The following is a 20,206-nucleotide window of genomic DNA, read 5'->3' as shown; positions in this document are numbered from 1 at the left end:
GAACGAGTATTAATTAATCATAATAATCATAATAATTGGGATAGTAATATTAAGGAAGTAGGAGAGAGGGTTAATTGAGAAAGTTCGCGGAGTCTATTAAATCGTAATAATTCCCACCCAAAATTTTGTTAACGTTGGATCGATTATAGAAACTCGACTCTCCCACGATAGATTATCAACGTTGCTATAAATTGGAAGAGAATTAACTTACGCTTAATCTGTGTCGTCAGCCAATTACGTGCCGGTGACGCCGACCGAGGAATTTCGCGCCTGCCTCTCGTATCCCTGTCACATGACCTCGACGTGCATCGACTTACCCAGCGCAACTTTCGTCTGTATCTGCCGACCGAATTATACCGGACTGCTGTGCGACGAGGAGATCGACAAGCGAGATTACGAGATACCATCCTTTGACGGTAAAAGCTACGTGAGGATGAGTCGGCTGAAAGCGTATCACAAATTCAGCATCGAGGTCGAGTTCAAAACATACGCGGACAACGGAATCATACTGTACAATCAGCAGAAGAGCGACGGCACCGGCGACTTTGTCTCGCTGGCTATTGTCGACGGGTCGGTATATTTTATCGCGATTAATTCTCTTTCCCTTTTCAAAAATACGCTTTTTCAAGATTGATTAATAAGCATATCGCGCAACTAATCTTCTTTATTTCTTGTAAAATTTTATTTAAAAACCTCCTCCCCCTGTTATAAGATTGATTAATTATACAATACGTTTTTTTTTTTTTTTTCAAAATTAAAGCAATTACTACTGTATAAAAATATAAGGAATATTATTTAATCGCTGTTGCGATATTATAACAGAAAATATATTAAACAGAAATTCTGTTATTCATTAAATTTAGGATCACTGCATCTGACCTGTGTAACTCGTAATCTCTCAATGTGTCTCAGATATGTGCAATTCAGATATAATTTGGGAAACGGACCTGTAGTTCTCACGTCATCGGAAAGGGTGACCATGAAGACCTTCCATAGAGCGACGGCTAAGAGGTACCATAAAGACGGAGTGCTAATCTTTAACGACGGCGAGGATGTAGCCGGGCAAAGTCAAGGAATGCTGAAGTCGCTGGATCTGAATCAGGACACTTTCGTCGGAAACATGCCGACTAATTATACCAAGTAATATTGGCGATTGTCATTAAATTAAGAAGGAAATTAATTAACGCTTTTGATTAGACACTTTTAAAGATAAGATGCAATTTTTCCGAACAGAGTCTACGACAACATCGGTACCAGTCACGGATTTCTCGGCTGCATACGCAAGCTAAAGATCAATCGAAACAACGTGGACCTCCACGTGGGTCGCGACAAGGACGTCCTCGAGAGTTACCGCGTCAAGGAGTGCGGTGACAATGCCTGCGCCAATTTGCCCTGTCAAAACGGGGCGACGTGCCAGCCGATCTTCGAGGAGGATCTGTGCAATGGCCGGGAATGCAGGAGGTTGCAGAAAAGAGGCAAGAGCAGGAACAATCGGGGCGAAAAGGGCGGGGTGAACATAGTCAGATGCCGTGGTTCCCGCTGCACGTCGATCGAGAAGACGAGGACCAGGAAGAACCCGAGGAAGCGCTGCGTCACCGGCAAGTGCGACTATGATTACGAGCTCAAGTACGAGAACGATTACGATCACGGCAATTACGCGGTGGAGAAGTACGAGCCGCCGGATTACAGATGCATTTGCCCGCCGCAGTTCACCGGTCGAAATTGCGAGGGGTCGCTGGACCCCTGCATCGGCGAGCCCTGCCAGCACGGTGCCACCTGCGACATCCTGCCACAGGGAGGATACGTGTGCAAGTGTCCTCCTGGTAGAACCGGCATACACTGCGAGATCCGTAAGTGTGTTACTCGGAAAAAATTAGGAAATTATCAGGATTATTAATTAAATCAGGAATAGCTACATTTTTCACTTGCCAAAAAGCACACATATTTATCTTTTTATTTAGATATAAAAATATTGATTTTTTCTTTTAATGTATATATTATTTTATTTTAAAAACCGCGATTCCGTCTTTTACACAATGTTTTAAATTATTTAAAATTTTCTATCAACTTTAGTGGACGCCGAATTGACGGAATTGCTGATTCCCGAGATGAACGGGAACGGATATCTGGAGCTGCCTTGCCTGGAAGGCATCGCGAAAGCGTTCTCTATCGAATTATGGTTCCTCACTCGCGCCAACGACGGTCTTCTGCTTTATAACGGCCAGCTAAACAACGGCAGGGGCGATTTCATAAGTCTGAACCTGGTCCACGGCAGACTCGAGTTTAGATTCAATCTCGGGAGCGGTATCGCGAACATCACGTCGCCTGATCCGATCAGTCGCGATATCTGGCACTGCGTGAGAATCAACAGACTCGGTAGAGAGGGAGTACTTCAGCTCGACGATGGAATCGTCGCTAGAGGATTATCTGGAAGTCCTCTCGCAGAATTGAATTTGGAAATGCCGCTTTACGTTGGTGGAGTCAAGTGAGCGTTTTATACATTTTCATTGAATTATATATTTATTTCCACTACCTTAGTCATATTATCTTTTTCTTTTTCTCTCTTTTCTGCGATAGTTTCCACTTTATCGAGATTTTTCTACATCTCCTATCGCACTTTAAATTATATTTTATAACGCACACACATATAATTTACATCGCCTCCATCTGATTGTTTAAAAAATAATCCCAATGCTGAGATATTCGAAATTGCTTGATCTTTTAGACACTGGCGGGAAGTTCATCGCTTGTCCGGAGCCTGGACCGGATTGGTAGGCGCTGTGCAGAGACTAATGGTAAACGGCAAAACATATCAGAATCTCGCGGTGAATATTACTCAACGCAACACGGAGATTTATGACGGTCTACCGTGTCCCAGCAATGAGAATCCTTGCCACAACGGCGGTATCTGCCTTCCACTTCTCAACAGTTACCTCTGCAAGTGCGCCAATGGTTATAACGGTCTGCACTGCGAATATTGTAAGTTTCTCCCTTAATTTTATTACGCACATTCAACCTGCCCTTAAATTTCTTTTTACATATCTTTTTATTCTTCCACTTTAGAGATTCTTTTATTTATAATTTATTTATTACATGATAACAATCGTAAAATTTATCCCAGCCATGTATATATTTGGATATTTTTTTTTTTTTAATTTTTATAAGAATACATTTTATCTCGCTAATTAATTACAATGTTATTTTATAATTATATAAAAAAAAAAAGATTATTAAGCAACCGATGAAAATATTTCTTTTATGAAATATTTTATAAATATTTCTTTTAGTTATGGGTTACGATGTGTCCGGTACCGAGATATCGGAGCGACCTGTGCGTTTCGAAGGTGACAATTTCCTGCAATTCAAGCACCGCTATGGAAGAAGGTACGAGTGACTCTTATATGTTATAGAATTCCGAGAGATCAATAACCGGAACTCTAGATTGCAACGGCGCACATCCTCTGTGATGTTCGATTAGGTGCATTTGAAATTAGCAACGATCGACAACTAGCGAGAGTAGATTAATTAGCTCTCCTGATTAACGATTAATGTCACTAACCATTTGATTATGTAACCACAAACTAGTACTAACTCGACTAACACTACCCTCGGCGAGTACTTTGAGGAGTCCTACTCCGACTACGACTTGGAGGAGGATGTCGACTACGAGTACGACAGTTACGATTACACGGAGTAAGTTTTCTAATAGAAAGATGAACTATGGTGTACTCGTTTGAGGGATAGATTAATTCTCCTGCTCGCGCATCGTAGTAATCGTGACGCAATCCCCGATCACATCCCTAACAACCGTCTTAGATAGAGCAGATTGCTTGATTGCGTAACAGCGAACGTAACTGACGTAGATTACGTAGCATCGCGATTAAAGATACGATTAGACGGGCAGCAGTTTGTTTCTCATACTAATTTTCTTATAATAATTAATAATTATCAAAACGAATTGTAATTATTACTTGTAACAATTGACGAAAAACATTATTTTAATAATATTTAAATTCCATTTCTTTTTTCCTTTGATACGCGTAAAGTTGAAGATGAGAAGAACTGACAAAATTAAGTAATTAGATTTTCGAAAAGTTTATTAAAGTAAATAAAAATAATAAATTACGATAAAGAGAGATAAAAAAATTATAAATTAAAATGAATACGGATAAAAAATTTTTACCTCTATTATTTTGAACGATCTTCCCATCTAATTGTATCTTGATGTAGAAAACTGTATAGATTCGTAATGTGAATTATATATATTGGCATGAATGTGTCTGGGTGTCTTTAACGAATAGCTATTATTACGGGTATGTTTGTTCAGGCGCAGGGGACAGCAATCGAACAAGTTCGAGTTGCGGTTAAGAACGGTACATCCCGAGGGTCTCATCGCGTGGGTGGGAAGAGGAAAGTTGGAACATTTCTTTTTATCTTTGCATGGCGGTCACGTAATACTCACTTACAAGAGCAAGATTGAAAATGTATCCGTAAAAAGCAAGGTAAGATAATATTATTACTATTGGGTGATTGCATAAGTTTGTGCCCGATTTAAATATAAACTTCAATAGATTATATTTTAGAGATAACACTTTTATTAATCAATTATATAGTCTCCATTCTTTTCTACAATGGTTTTCCAACCATCTATAAGCTTGTCGATTCCATTTTTGAAGAAAGAACTTGGTTTTTCTTGAAAAAAGTTTCTAAGGTGGTTTTCGACAGCTTCCTCGGAATTGAGATTCTTGCCATTTAAACTATTCTGCAAAGACCGGAACAGATAAAAATCTGAAGGCGCAATATCTGGAGAATATGGCGGGTGCTGCAGAATTTCCCATTGCGACTCCTGCAGTTTTCCTGCAGCTTATTCCTTTCAGTCAGAAGATGCGGCACCCACGTATCAAGCTTGGAAATGTATCCAAGCTTTTTTAAATGACAAAAAGCGGTTGAATTATCGATGTTCAGCCTCTCAGCAATATTCTCAGTTGTAATCCTTGGGTTTCTTTCCACTAAGGCATGCACAATGTCATCATCAATGCCACAAGGCGGTTGTCCAGAGCGGGGTTGATCCTCCATGTTGAAATGACCATTTCGAAATCTGCCAAACCACTTTTTGACTGTTCGGAGAGCAGGAGCGCGGTCCGAATAAACGCTTTGAATATTTTTTCGTGCAATCCCAACACTCACGCCTTTCCGAAATTCATATAGCGTTACATGCCGCAAATGCACCTTTCGTTCTCCATTTTTAATGATTTCTCTTATGCACAAATGGACTTATCTGAACAATGTCCGACGCTAAATTGACATAAGACAACGTCATCTATTCGGTGTAAGCAACAATTACCACACGAAAACAATAGAACTCCGCCATGCAGTAACTTAATGTCATCTATGAAAATCGGGCACGAACTTATGCAATCATCCAATATATTGATCAACTATCGTTTTGACAATATTTTAATTAAATATTTTTTTCCTGTTTCTTAATTTTTAAATTCACAAATAATTGCAGGAAAGAGTGGACGATGGAGTTTTCCACCACATCCGAGCATCTCGACGACGGAGAGCATGTACGCTCCAAATCGACGAACACGCGCCCGTCAAGATCTCGATGGAAACGACGTTACTGACGACCAACGGCAAGCTCTTCGTCGGCGGTAAACCCGGTCATCCCGGCATCAAGGGCTGCGTGACGGATTTCATCGTCGATAAACGGCGATTGCCGTTGGCCAGACGAAAGATCGATTTCTGCCACGATAACGACGTATGATAACGAACCCCGAGCGTTCGACGAACGTCAACGCGACGTCGACATTAAAGAACCCCGTCGACCTGACGACGACGAGCGAATTAATCGCGCGATTCGAACGCGAGCCTTCGTAAAAGTAGTAACGCATCGCGTCGGGCTAAGATCGACGATCGCCTAAACGCCGACAACGATAAACATGATAACGAATTCCGACGATAGTGAACCCCCATTGAAGACTCATTAAGCGTCCCTGCTTTTCCCGTAGCGAATTAATAGACTGAACGTGAGATATAAGGAGAAGCGATAATCGAGACAAAGTAAGTGTAAAAGAATCACGTTCAATCCAATCCGATTGCGATGCGTTGATTCCTGCCAGAGTTGTACGAAGATTTGGACCACGTCCGTGCGAATGGTCGACGTAGCGAGTCTCGAAAAAAATTAAAACCTCGTTCCTGGCATCAGATCTTTGAAGAAACGGAAATTCTCACACAGGATTGCATATCAGAAACTGCTCAGAAGTCTGGTATCGCATCTTCTGTGCGATGATTATGGGCAACGGAATCAGAATTACAGAGATTCGAACTAAAAAAACTGACTACATTTCCAGTTCTTAAGAATAATTTTCAAGATATTTTTGGAAAAACGAGAACTCGAAAAAGGAAGAACCGGACCAAGACCGGGGAATCTCCGGTCTTAAATACAGTGGTTATGTCTCGTTGAAGTAACGAGGATCCAAGTAAGCCCAGAATTTTCACCAGTAACAGCAATATTCGTTTAAAAGTCTGAATAAGAAACCAGAGCCAGAATGAGAACCGAAAACCTTCCGTTTTAAGATGCCGCGTGTCTACATAAGAAGACGCTACGCTATCGAAGAATTTCAGTGTCCCTGTCGTGTGAAATATGTGGACATTATTAGAATTTTTACCGGCGTATTTTAGGAGCTTCTCGAGTACTGTCTTTTCTCATAGGGCCATCCAATAAATAAGAAATAAGGGATTAGAAGAAGTACTCTCTCAGTCTAGTGACGCAGTATTCAATCACTCGCTATTCTTTGAGCCGATCACAACTATCGAGGTTTAAGCGTAGATGAAAGATACAAGATCGATCGTCTCGCGATTATTTCACGTTATCATCCGGATACCAGAGATCAATCATCGGGATCGTCGTCGCGCGGATGGAGGAGAAAAAAGGAACAAACGGTCAACTAAGTGCTACATTCTCATCGAAAGACAATAATATATTTTTAAGGTAACGAGATTAATATACATATGATACAATATATATATATGTATGAATCTATCTCTGTATACGCGTATGTGGCGGACGTGTGCGTGCGCGCACATTTAGTGAATTTAGCGAGAAGGGAAGGGAGGTCGCTTATAAAGTGGCCGTCGTGTTATAGGATCTATACTTATAAGTTGTACCGAAGCACATCTAAACGTTTTACAATGCCAAGACTGATTAAACCGGATGCGAACGGACGACGAAATAAAAAAAAAGAAAAAAAGAAAAAAGAAAAACGACAGAAGAAGAGGAAGAAGAAAAATGATAAATCGGTGTTATGTTTGAATGTTCGGTAGAGAGATTTAAATGACCGTGGATTTTCCAGAATAGAAGAAAGATGTATTTTAATGGACTTGTTGATTTATTGCCAGTAGTAGAAACGAATTCACACGATACATTGTTTTTAGGTAGAGGAAGCTTTTTACAAAATGTGCGCAGGAGAAAAAAAAAATACAGTACTTATATACATATAAGAGAAGTCTACATTCCATTTGATGGACGGAAACCGGGGTTAAAATTTTTAGGAGACGCTAATGATGATCGACGTAAGCGCAGTCCATGGACGTTCATATCCCGCGAATTATAGAATTAAAAATAATATCGTATTTGTGCGATATTTAAGCTTATTTAATCTATTCTGTAATAAAAGAGAGCAATAATTATTTAAACCTAATATATGTATAAAAGTAATGAATCGAATTAAATTAAATTAATTCAAATTAAAATAATTATTATAAAGTAATAAATTATTTAAATTTATAAAGGATAGATATTTTTTTTTTCCCTTAATTCTTCGAGGACTGAATATATTTTGATTTAGTTTTAATTAATAATTTGACATTTATATTGTATTTACATAAGCGTATTGAAAAAATATATTATTTATATTATTCGCGTATGTTTTGTAATACATTTACCAAAAATTTCTTATAATTTATGTATCTTGAATTTTAATTACATCATTATAATTACTTGAACGTCACAATTCGAGCAATCAAGCCAATAAATCGAGTGTTAATTCCCGCATGCTTGATTCTAACAAAGATCAACATTTTATAGAGAAGGGAATCCTATTTTAAAAGAAATAAATTCATCTTGTCATCGGATGTCGGATTTGAACGCGAATGGACTTTCTGCAGAAAGTTACGCCTATGCACGCTTACATTATGACAAAAGGCAACAAGCAAAGTTGTTCGCGTAGCAGCGGAAGCTCGCGATCGGTGTAACCGATCCCAATTTAGTTAGCTTGAGTCCGCGTAATCCAGGACGTGCATGAGCGACGAAGGGGAGAAGCAGATGCGCGAGTGGCCTGTAAATAATTTCCACGTAATGCTAAATAAGGAATTAATTATTCGTTCTAGAGAGTGTACCATATTACTTATAACCGGACCTAAAAATCATTGTAACGCGACCTAACTATCATAATTAATTCACGGATTAGCCTTCGAACGATGCTCGCGATGTGCATCATTTATTTCTCGTGTCATCTCGACAGATATATGTATGTTTATATGTATGTATGTATTGTATGTATGTGTGCCTGCACACATACATACGTCGAGCTAATGATGCGACCGTGTTCTTCCCTTCGGACGGATTATAGCTAAACGTCCACGTTCATTGTAAATTTATTATCGTACGCAACCCCATTTTGTTGATAATAATTTAAAAATCGCCAAAAGTTTCCAGCCTTTCTCTGTTTTCGCGAACGAAATGTAAAAAATGTATACGGAACAAAATCCGTCTCGCAAATGAAATCATAGGGATATGACGGACAAAAAAAGTTTCTAAAACATCGATACACGATAATGTATCTTGTAATATTAATCCTTCTTTTCGTCTCTCGAAAAATTCGTAGAAATATACGATAGGGAAAAGATCTTCCATTCTCGATCACGTAATTCTCGCAGCAACAACACGCGAGCGGACCGGTAATGATTCGAAATAGCGAGACAGGACGGGTCTGGGAACGTTCGGCGTTTTACGGATGTTTACGTGATTACCGTCGCGTGCAGCGGAAACGCTTCCTTCCGGTCGCGTAAATGTCGGAAATAATAATATCGGCGCGCGAAGGGGCCCCATCGAGAAATACCGAGGTGTGTATGCAGGTACGATACAGGCGCGTTTCTACAAAATCCTCCGTAATGCGTAAAGTTAAGAAACACCGTCGAATATTTCGCTGTGTTTTCTACCGTCTGCGAGACTATAATCCGTTTTAGTCGCTGTCTGCGGTCGCAATCGCTCGACAAGCATTACATTGTTACGATTACCGACATTACGCCGAATCCCGAAGAAAAACAAGATCGGTTAGTATAAAAAAAAAAGCGAGAGTGCGTTAAAAAGAATGATACGAGTGTATTGAACGCGTAAACTTTAAGAACGCAGTAGAAAATGCAGCGTATGGTCAGACGCGAGATTATATCGATGAGATCAATGCGATCGATATTAATGAAACATTATTATCGTATAATATTGCGATACTTGAAAATGTTGAAATGATGATTTTAATAAAGCAAAAAGTGAATATTTATACAAGGCAAGATGTCGCTAAACCGGAAGTCTTCGGCACAAATATTGGCGAATAATAGTTACACGGAAGGAAACAACGATTTCTCGCTTCCGAAGGAACATGAAACGATCGATAAAGTTACGCAACGTCCATAATCGCAACGTATCGATCGCCGGCCATAAATCGTTCGTTACAAACATCTCCGGAGACAATGTATAAAAGGCTTGATTCAAACTATAGGCTCGATGATGCTTCAAAAGAGCTTCATAATGCGTCGTAATATATGTCCCATTTCAATATCGCAAACCTAATCTTAAAAAAAAAAAAAAAAAAAAATCCTCTTTTAAATTAACAAATATAATTTAGATATAAAAATATTTTATTTGCATATAAAAATAAGTTTATATAGATAATTTTAAATCTTATCTACAATATACATAACGAGACTTATATACTTTACAATGTAAGACTTGCGTAGAATTTTTTTCTAAGATTTATTTTTATTTCCTAAGATAATTATTTAATTAAATTTATGTTTGTATTGAATTTTAGAGGCATGATTTAGGATTATCGTAGAATTAATTATATAATTAAGTATAAATAATATATATATATATATATAATAATAATAGAATTAATAATATATAAGTAATAATAACATTATAAGTTAGAGGATAAAATTATTTTCTTATGAATTGTGTTAAAGACAAGTAGCTTCTCTGAAACTTTTCAATATGTCAATCCAAATTAATCCGTCCCTGATAGTGTGAATCAAGCCTCATTAATCTCGGCCCGTATTGACATTCTGCATTTAGCGGGTCCATTTGATTTTTATTTCACGAAAATTCTCTTTCAATAGTAGAAGAATATAATTCGAAATAAAATAGACGCATTTTCGCCAAGTGTGAAATGTCAATATGCGGCTTGGATAATACGCTTACCCGAAATTACGACGAACATCGTCGGATTTTTTTGACTTGTATCGGAGCATATATGCTTTATATGCATACGTCGTAGTGATCCTAGCTACTTCGTGAAAAACCGAGAATTGATGCGACAAAGCATTGGTATAAGATGTATTAAAGAAATCTCCGCGCAAAGCGAAACTACGCAAGGTCATATCGTACAATAGGACGTATTATTGTAAAAGCTGAAGAGTCTTGTCCATTTTACGCGTCACGATATTTCACGATTTAATTAAAGTTGCGAAACGCGATACTTCTACGACGTATCGATTGATCGCGATCGCGCTCCCAGAGAGAACTATTGATCCGTGAGGAACGCGAATATTAATCGCTCGCAATCTTTGCATACATATCCTCTCTCCCGTCTCCCACTTCCCGCCTCCCTCCCCACCCACATTTTCGACACGCAAATTTTTGTCTTTCGGAAAGTTTTTTACCCCTTCCCGCGTTTGTCCCATCGTCGACATATCAAAATGCACCAGTATAACGCGAAGCCCCGCGAACGAGAATGAAGAAACTCGATGAAGAGAAGCAATTGTTGAACATCTTTATTCTATTGCACTTCTTGCTCACATATTCGTAATTAAAGATGACGAAAGAAAATAATGAAGGAAAAGTGTATTTGCGCTTCTCGAGACTCGATGCACATTTTCATGTAAATTAAAATTTTTAAATATCTTTTTATATTTTCCAAGAAACGCTTTTACACTCTTTGTATATATATATATATATATATATATATATATATATATATATATATATATATATATATATATACTGGGTGGCCCATTTTAATCCATCCAGTCGAATATCTCGAAAACCAAGCCCGGAAGAGAAAAATGTTTCAGACAAAAGTTGTTTGGTTTCGAGGGGGCCATAAGATGGTACCATTGGTTTGACCTTGAAGAGTCATTTGAAGGTCACGTAAAGGTCAACTTTAAAATCTTAAATGGAAACCCCCATTTTTTATTTAGTATTCTTGTAGCTGACATCGAGAGCTTTCCAAAACACTATAATAAAGTATTTTTTCATTAAGTACTTTTCGAGTTATTTTATATCAAAATATGTCAGATTATAAAATATAAAATAACTCAAAAAATACTGAATAAAAAAATAGTTTGTTATAGTGTTTTGGAAAGCTCTCGAGGTCGGCTACAAGAATACTAAATAAAAAAATGGGGCTTTCCATTTAAGATTTTAAAGTTGACCTTCACATGACCTTCAAATGATCTTCCAAGGTCAAATCATTTTCACCATCTTATGGCCCCCTTGAAGCCACACAGCTTTTGTCTGAAACATTTTTCTCTTCCGAGCTTGGTTCTTGAGATATTCGACTGGATGGATTAAAATGGGCCACCTAGTATATATATAATTTCTTTTTATTGGACAGTATTTATTTTTTCTCGATTACGCAATAAATTTGAGAAACTATATATTGTAAATATATAATTCTCGAAACCTATTAATAAATAAATAAAATGTCCATTTCGAACGAGTCGAAGGGTGGCGCGAACGGAAAGAAGGAAATTTGCTTGCGTTGCAATATACGACTAACGCTACTGCCAATATAGAGATAGAGACCCTCGGTCGATGTGTTTTTTCTTGGTACGAGCGTATACATATTTCGTGACGATCGTAATATTCATATATCATCGAGTGCTGTATCGAACTTGCTGCCTTTGAACGCGCGAAAGATTCAGGCCTTCTATTCTCACTGTTCGTTTGGTGCCAAAGATGGCAACAACTTTTGCCAGTACCATTAAGACGTATATATAAACGTTTCTAGAGTTCGCGATTCTAAATTTTTTCCCAGATCGAGGGCTTTGAAGCGAACGACTGAAGAAGCGAACTGCATTAGCTGGCGCTAAATACGCGGTGAAAATACGAGGCTTCGGTCTGTCCTGGCATCTTATGTTAAGGAGGCTTATAGAGAAGCTTCCGCTCGGACGGACGTTAAATACCCCTTTTCACAGGATCGTCGCCGTCGTCTTTTTCGCGCGAAAGAAATGCACGCCGTACAAGGCGCCCCTCTTATTAATTAGTTTCTTTTTTACTTTAATATATCGTCTTTACCAAGATCACACACCTGGCGTTCGCTGACCTAAAGTTAATCGAGCTATACACTGTGTAACAAAGTGCGCGTTGTAAAGTGACTGTATATACAAATATAAATTATGCGATTATCTGCTCTTTGCTTCGCACGTCTTCTCCTCGCCTCCTCTAAAATCTGCTCCTATTTTTAAAATTGTTTAGCTTGAAAAGAGAAATACATATAATATATTAGGGTAATATAATCTTAAAAAATCGTAAAAGGATATATGCGAGATGTACAAACTATCCAAATGTCTTCAAAAGAGATGAAGTAAAAAAAAAAAAATATGTAAGATATATTAATTATTTATTACGCCCTATATTTATACAACGATGACTCAAAGAAGTGTTCCATAAAAATTGTATCAATTGTACCGATTATTTTTTATTGTCGCATTAACATATGTCACTTGAATTACCCGTGGAATATTTACATGGATATACAGGCATTCATTCTTACAACACATAGAACCCAAGAGACGAATACAACAAATCACATATTATACAATGGTCATTTGTATTACTATAAAATATAGGCGAATAAATAGAATACTGCGAATGTTCCTTTCGAGGATAGATAATATTAATAGGATTAGAAAATAATAATTTTTTATATTTAATAATTAGATGGTAATTATTATATAATTATTAATTTGTCATTATTTACATTAACTATCCAGCAAATCCTTCCGGATTTCTTGAAGTCGTTGATTATACTCTTTACGAATTTCTTCGATGGGCTTAACTAAAAATATCGGCACGTCATCGTCTCTTCTCTGTAAAAAAAAAAAAAAAAATAGAATTTATGTTATATAATATAACGTAATAAATATATTAACGGTATAATACATTAATTATCAATTTTTATTTCAAGTTCAATCTTTGATACACTGTAAATAATTCGATTTAAAAAAAAAATCTGTATTAAATATAAGAATATTATTCTTAAGCCAATTTACCTGGAAAAGGCATTCGCCTTCAAATTCCAAATACTTCTGCTTTCTCGCTCTCAATAACAAGCCTACGCATTTGCTGCTAATATTAGTATAAATGTTGAAGATATCACCAAACGTAATGGCAATTACGTCGGGATGATCTCGGCAGGGTGTGCCCTCGTGACTAATAATTTCGCAAAGCTCCAAAATTTCCTTCAGTATATGGGCATTTGCCTTGCGACCACGCAGATCTGATAAGGAACCTGCTTCCGGTCTGAACCAAATCAATAATAATATCACGATTAAATTGTGTAAAAATATTATTATTGATAAAGTTATCGCGTTAAAAAAAAAACAGAATGTTCATTAAATGACAAATCTAATTAAATTTCAAGTACCTGCCGTATTCCTCTTTGGAGAATTTTGGTTTTTCAATGTTTATACCAGACGTGAATGGATTTCTGCTCTGCTTATCTTTGTGTTTGTTGGCATATTGATTGAACATAGCAACCTTGGCACCCAAGGATTCCTTCAAAAGTGACACAAAGATATATTTATTTTTAATTCGTTATTTCTAGTCGATTTTTAGTATCTAGTTCAATATGCTCGCGTAAAGAATGATTTTATTTGAAATTTGAAATTTAAAAAATAAAAGAGAAACACATTAATGTAAATTCCCTGGAAATGTTTGAAACTTAAAGCCGTTTATAAAAGGAAAACTGCATATTAAATTACGCAGACGTCAATGAGTTAAGTCATTCGACGCCTAATAAGCCAGGAATTTTTTGAAATTCTGCCAATTTTAACATATGGATTGACCCTGACCATAAAAGATGTCTTAGTGGCATCTTGACAAATTTTCACGGTCGTATCTGTAGTTACATTCGTTTGTACGTAATCATATATATACGATACTTTGCTATTTATTCGTTTCAAAAATTGAATTTTAGCTATCTTATCACTTTGGAGAAAAAAACTTTAAATCTATAGAATTGTCACTTTTTTAAGTGACACCTGTTGCATTTTGTTTCTAAATTGCATTTTTCTCATTTGTCAAATATTATTAGGTGTACGAGTTTGCTTCCGCCGTTTTTTTCCGAAATTCGAGGCTTTATTGTAAAAAACTGGTTATACATTTATGATTCAAAGTATTGTCCACTCCCAATGATCGTGCCAATTCTTTTTGACTTTGACTCGAGTCTTCATTAAGTAACGCCTCCAATTCTGCATCTTCGAAAACCTTCTCTCTTCCACCGCTATGCCGGTCTTCCACGTGAAAATCACCGTTCTTGAAGCGTTGAAACCACTCGCGACACGTTCTTTCGCTAATAGCGGCTTCACCATAAGTATTTGAGATCATTCGATGAGCCTCAGCCGCAGATTTCTTCATATTGAAGCAGAAAATTAAAACCTCCCGCAAATGACGAGAATTTGGCTCGTAAACTGACATTTTCAATCGAGAATAACTTTATGATGCGGACACAAATCGACTAATGTTTCTACGGGGTTAGCTTGACAGATGCCCAAGTTTATCGCACGACGTCTATGATCTATTTATTTCGACCACTACTTACCGCTAAAGCCGACTATAGGAAAACGGCGGAAGCAAAGTTGTACACCTAATATAATCTTTTAAATTTAAAACGTGATATTGACAAAGCGCATAAAAAGTTTATTGAAAAAAAAATTATCCATTTATTTTTATAATTCTTATTCGTCTTTTATCTTCAATATGATTTATTTATATTTTATAATTTATTCTATAATTGCGTGCGTAGCTGAAAAACTTCACCAATACTTACATACATCGCCGAAGACATGGCGGCCTCGCAATTTTAATCCAATAAAGTTTTACAAAATAAAACCAACGTTTTTTGAAAAAAAAAAAAAAGGAATATTTTATCTAAATGATAAATTTTGAAACGACACCGTGCTTCTTCACCTTTCGTTATTCCGATGACGAAATCGGCGCGAATACGACGTCGCGACGTCGGACGTCTCTTTTTATAAGAAACCGACAGGCACCGAGAAGCTCCCACCTTTCGATATTTCGGCTCGGGCCGAAATATTTGCCGCATTTCCGTGCCGATTCCCAGACTCTTGATTGGCTGCCAAACGATCCTGCGCGCTCCGGAAGTGATAATTCTTCAATTGCGCGTCCCAGCTGGCCCGCAAATTCATTCATGTTCTGCTTTCGGGAATTAATTCGCAAGCGAATCTCTCTCTCGCTCCTCTCGTTTGTTTATCCAATAAATCCTAATCGCTTGCTAATCGTTGAAGACTCGGCTGTCCGTTATTTTGATTCAGATTTATTTTACTTAATTAAAATAATCTGCATGTTTTTTTATTATATCTATAACAAGACTTTGTAAAAATTTACTCAAATTATTTATTTATTTCGGGATATTATAGTAGAATTATGCATGAAAGATTTGATGGGAACAAACCTATTCGATTCTTACAAATAAAAAATTTCGAGGACTATCCTATGCCCTTTTAATTATTTTGTTTTATTATTATAATTACGCGGATCGATCTTTTATTCCTTTCGCGAGAAACGTTAATTGCGCGCAAACATCGCCGGACGGCTGGTCATAAAAGGAGCCTTAGCAAGTTGACGGTTATGACGTCGCGTTCTCAGCGTTCAGGAAACGCATTCTCGAAATTAGATTTGTCGCAAATCAACAAATGAATACGTCATTCTCTTCTTACTATAGTACAAAGTCCAAAAATGCACGCTCGTGATGTAATTTACTTTCTTCTCTTTTCCAAAGAAGTTAATTTCCTTAAAAATTTTAGCATTTCGGGACATTAAAATGAATCGACAATTTCTTTCAATTCTTTTTATTTATCGCGGAATAAAATGAAAAGGCTCCATCTTGACGTGACTGAAATTTTTCACACAAATTTACATCCGGAGAATTTTTAAGTTATCTGTGAAAAATTCCAGAGATCGTACGTATAACGATCATCGATTCTATAAATTATCCCACCGATGACCCCGTGTAGCGAATTTTTTTCTTCTCTTTGTGAACAAATCTCATGTCGAAGATGCAAATAAAGCAAAATCTGCTGGGATAACGCAATAAGACTAACCTAAGACAACGTACGCGATCAGAAATCGGCCACGTGCGTGCTATAAATAAGCAAGAGATGAGCTTGGATTTGTACGGCGTAACGGAAATAGGAGTGTGCTGGAGTTTACGATGGTGATGTCTCTCAATGAAACTGCAAAGTATCCTTTATATGGGTGATTGCATAAGTTCGTGCCCGATTTAAATATAAACTTCAATAGATTATATTTTAGAGATAACACTTTTATTAATCAATTATATAGTCCCCATTCTTTTCTACAATGGTTTTCCAACCATCTATAAGCTTGTCGATTCCATTTTTGAAGAAAGAACTTGGTTTTTCTTGAAAAAAGTTTCTAAGGTGGTTTTCGACAGCTTCCTCGGAATTGAGATTCTTGCCATTTAAACTATTCTGCAAAGACCGGAATAGATAAAAATCTGAAGGCACAATATCTGGAGAATATGGCGGGTGCTGCAGAATTTCCCATCGCGACTCCTGCAGTTTTCCTGCAGCTTATTCCTTTCAGTCAGGAGATGCGGCACCCACGTATCAAGCTTGGAAATGTATCCAAGCTTTTTTAAATGACGAAAAGCGGTTGAATTATCGATGTTCAGCCTCTCAGCGATATCCTCAGTTGTAATCCTTGGGTTTCTTTCCACTAAGGCATGCACAATGTCATCGTCAATGCCAGAAGGCGGTTGTCCAGAGCGGGGTTGATCCTCCATGTTGAAATGACCATTTCGAAATCTGCCAAACCACTTTTTGACTGTTCGGAGAGCAGGAGCGCGGTCCGAATAAACGCTTTGAATATTTTTTCGTGCAATCCCAACACTCACGCCTTTCCGAAATTCATATAGCCGCAAATGCACCTTTCGTTCTCCATTTTTAATGATTTCTCTTATGCACAAATGGACTTATCTGAACAATGTCTGACGCTAAATTGACATAAGACAACGTCATCTGTTCGGTGTAAGCAACAATTACCACACGAAAACAATAGAACTCCGCCATGCAGTAACTTAATGAAAATCGGGCACGAACTTATGCAATCATCCATAAATACAACAAGAAAATAAATTTTGGAAGAATTTTTCCTGCTGTAAAACATACTTAAATCTTCCTGTTTGCTGCAGAAAGTTACCATAAATTTATAGTTTATTATTTTTCTTACAAGTACGTTAATAACAGTGTTTTATATATGGCATCGTTCGCTCTCCCTTTTGGAGATCATGATCAACGACATCGAAATTTAAATACGATGCTATTATACGATAGGCATTCAAAGCTGTCACATGAAAGCAATATTTCTCCAACCGATAAGATGTGCAACTTGTTTTTGGCACGTCGCGCCAAATTTCGAAGTAATTAGGCAAATCCGCGTTGACGAACTCATATAACCGGGGCCAAATGAAAGTCATAAAGTCGCACGGATGACATCAAGCTATTTCCTGAATTATCTAGACATCTAATATAGCGATACAGTAATTTAAGATTAATGTAGCATCTCACTATTTCATCCGCGGTATAAGATAATACTAGAACCAGAACATCTATAACATAATTTAATTTTAAAAAATTTGCCTTTTTCAAACAATCACACATATGACATATCGAAAGGCCACGCGCGTGAAACGTTCGCACGTGCGTCAACGTAAATGCACGCGCCATTGACCGATGTCAACGACACGTGGGTGTCGGTATTCGAATCTTTTCCCCGTCACAAACTCGAAATATTTGGCACTCGTGTTTTATTAGTCACAGCCGGTATTCGCGCGACTAATAACTCGTCCATCTTCGCTTTTATTTTATTTTATTTTATTTTTTTTCGTTTTTAATATAATCGATAGAATTTTTTCGGGAATAAAAGATCTTGAGGCATCGAAAAAAAAAATTAAAAGAGTGACGCTTTCAAATCACATCGCAAGCTTTTAAATTCTTTAATGAGTATTCTTGGGAATGTAATACAATGTACGTTATGTCTTTTTTTTTCATTTAACAGTTTAAAATATAATATTTGACAATCTGAAAGTTTCAGGAATTCTCTGAAAAGTATTGTAATTTTAGTAATTTCAACAAAGTTAAATGTAATCACGCTCATTGAACATTCGGCATTTTTATCGTGTTATAAATATTTTCTGACGTAAAACTATTAATTTATTAGACACGCGCATAAAAAAAAATCTATATAAAATTCTATAATAATTTAATTATAAATAAAGATAACACTATGTAAGAAACTCATATGTGCAGGTTATCTTAACGTAACGATCGACCTGGATAAAGTAGAACGTGTTATTAAGTGTACCGTTCAACATAAGCGGAAAATATCAACGAGTTATCAAATTCGCGAAATCTTGTTTACATTTCTGACTTGTTGAAAATGCCAATTTGTCATTTCCATCCGTCCCGAATTTGATGTTTCGCTTCTCCTTTTCAACACGTGCCAGGCCGACTAAAATATCAATGATACGTCAAAGAGTTGTTTAAGAAAATGTTTAAATATTAGAATAACGAATGAACTGTCGGCAATTCAATCGCGGAAATGGCGACGCGCGAGCGTTAGTTCTCAGTTATTTTTGGCCGACGATCGCGTTATTTTCGGTCGCGTTCGTCACGAATCCGGAATTCGTGACGACTAATCGTCTTTCAAATCTATTTTACGAGGTTTTCCTTCGACGATCGTCCCGAGTTATCCGCAATGAAAGAGAAGTGAATCATTTAAACAACACGGAAGTAAAACGCCCACGCAAAATAATGAAGAATACATAGCCACTCTTTGCTTCTTGTGAATATGTGCTTTGTCAATATAAGAATTTACTTTATCAAGAAAAAGAAATTTAATTAAAAAATTCAACAAAGAGGTGATATTTATATACATACATGTATATTCGCGTAACTAGAGAAATAAAAAGAAAATTAAAAGTCGTGAAAAAATTCTAAATCAAAATAAAAACCAAACGTAATAAAGCCAATAGTCATGCCCGATCATTCCTTCATTGATCAGACACGTACAACAGTCATCAGTCTACTAAAGCATCTCGAGAAATAATATATATATATATATATATATATATATATATATATATATATATATATATATCAAGAGTAGACCAAGAAAATGGCCTTCATGGTTTGTCACTGTAAATAATATTGTCACTGACCTCTTCGGCATCACTATACTTCTCCATCTCTGATCCGTAAAGTGACATCGTCGCGAGCGCCAAAATTCTATCGAAGAAATTATCGGATTACACCTAATTAAATTGACTCTAGAGGATCTTAAATTACGTTATCGCGCACGTCAAAGTTAATTTTCTTCGCAATCTTTGGAGGCAGCACTGACCTCCGTCACGATGACTTTGGAACGGCTGCTCGATTCTATTTATGATCGTAGCGAGCACGTGACGTAGCCGACATCTTCGAGAATTTGAATTAAATACTTTCTATTAAAGCGGCAAAAATGTAGTAAGTCTTCTTATTACTGTATAATACATATAATTTTTGTAAGAAGATCAGTAAAGGGATTATATTTTTACGTAAAGAAAATAATAAAAAAATCGCAAGAAGATTCAGTGGTAAAAGTCGGAGGCGTGGTCAG

The 20,206-nt window shown here is 36.9% G+C and overlaps 2 protein-coding genes across 14 annotated transcripts in view; one reads left to right on the top strand and one right to left on the bottom strand.

Annotated features, from left to right (window-relative positions):
* Positions 1-10,011, top strand: part of LOC138942425 (agrin) — a 443,133-nt gene extending 433,122 nt beyond the window's left edge. For 10 of the 11 annotated variants that reach the window (XM_070312652.1, XM_070312651.1, XM_070312644.1 and 7 more), the window contains 9 exons: positions 231-570; positions 913-1,140; positions 1,234-1,850; positions 2,074-2,485; positions 2,726-2,979; positions 3,288-3,384; positions 3,586-3,693; positions 4,328-4,502; positions 5,513-10,011. In XM_070312652.1, coding sequence (XP_070168753.1) covers positions 231-570; positions 913-1,140; positions 1,234-1,850; positions 2,074-2,485; positions 2,726-2,979; positions 3,288-3,384; positions 3,586-3,693; positions 4,328-4,502; positions 5,513-5,770 — 2,489 coding nt within the window. In that variant the 3' untranslated portion in view covers positions 5,771-10,011. The remainder of the gene's footprint in view (positions 1-230; positions 571-912; positions 1,141-1,233; positions 1,851-2,073; positions 2,486-2,725; positions 2,980-3,287; positions 3,385-3,585; positions 3,694-4,327; positions 4,503-5,512) is intronic. The other variant, XM_070312645.1, reaches the window with a different exon arrangement.
* Positions 10,012-12,889: 2,878 nt separating this feature from the next.
* On the bottom strand, positions 12,890-19,948 carry LOC138942365 (actin-binding Rho-activating protein). Of its 3 annotated transcripts, none has more exons than XM_070312548.1 (4): positions 19,770-19,948; positions 13,932-14,062; positions 13,558-13,807; positions 12,890-13,374 (listed from the first exon to the last, which is right to left on the bottom strand). In XM_070312548.1, the coding sequence occupies exons 1-4, from the start codon at positions 19,815-19,817 to the stop codon at positions 13,267-13,269; spliced, it is 537 nt and encodes a 178-aa protein (XP_070168649.1). In that variant the 5' UTR covers positions 19,818-19,948; the 3' UTR covers positions 12,890-13,266. The 3 variants fall into 3 exon arrangements, with proteins under 3 accessions (XP_070168649.1, XP_070168650.1, XP_070168651.1); XM_070312549.1 differs by lacking the exon at positions 19,770-19,948 and adding an exon at positions 15,573-15,878; XM_070312550.1 differs by lacking the exon at positions 19,770-19,948 and adding an exon at positions 15,336-15,514 and having other exon boundaries at positions 12,891-13,374.
* Between the last annotated feature and the right edge of the window lie 258 nt (positions 19,949-20,206).

The sequence above is a fragment of the Polyergus mexicanus genome, unplaced genomic scaffold (assembly GCF_030449975.1).
Source record: "Polyergus mexicanus isolate NDT 795.1 unplaced genomic scaffold, iyPolMexi1.0 SCAF_22, whole genome shotgun sequence".
Taxonomy (NCBI): Eukaryota; Metazoa; Arthropoda; class Insecta; order Hymenoptera; family Formicidae; genus Polyergus; species Polyergus mexicanus.
This window is presented reverse-complemented; position numbering and strand designations above follow the sequence as displayed.

What these genes read in the sequence shown, in the direction of transcription:
- LOC138942365 (XM_070312548.1), bottom strand. Translation starts at nt 19,817, where the DNA reads ATGTCACTTTACGGATCAGAGATGGAGAAGTATAGTGATGCCGAAGAG. An exon ending in TCCAAAGAGGAATACGGCAG is followed by an intron (nt 13,808 to 13,931) that starts GTACTTGAAATT and finishes GATTTGGTTCAG; the next exon opens with ACCGGAAGCAGGTTCCTTAT. An exon ending in AAGGCGAATGCCTTTTCCAG is followed by an intron (nt 13,375 to 13,557) that starts GTAAATTGGCTT and finishes TTTTTTTTACAG; the next exon opens with AGAAGAGACGATGACGTGCC.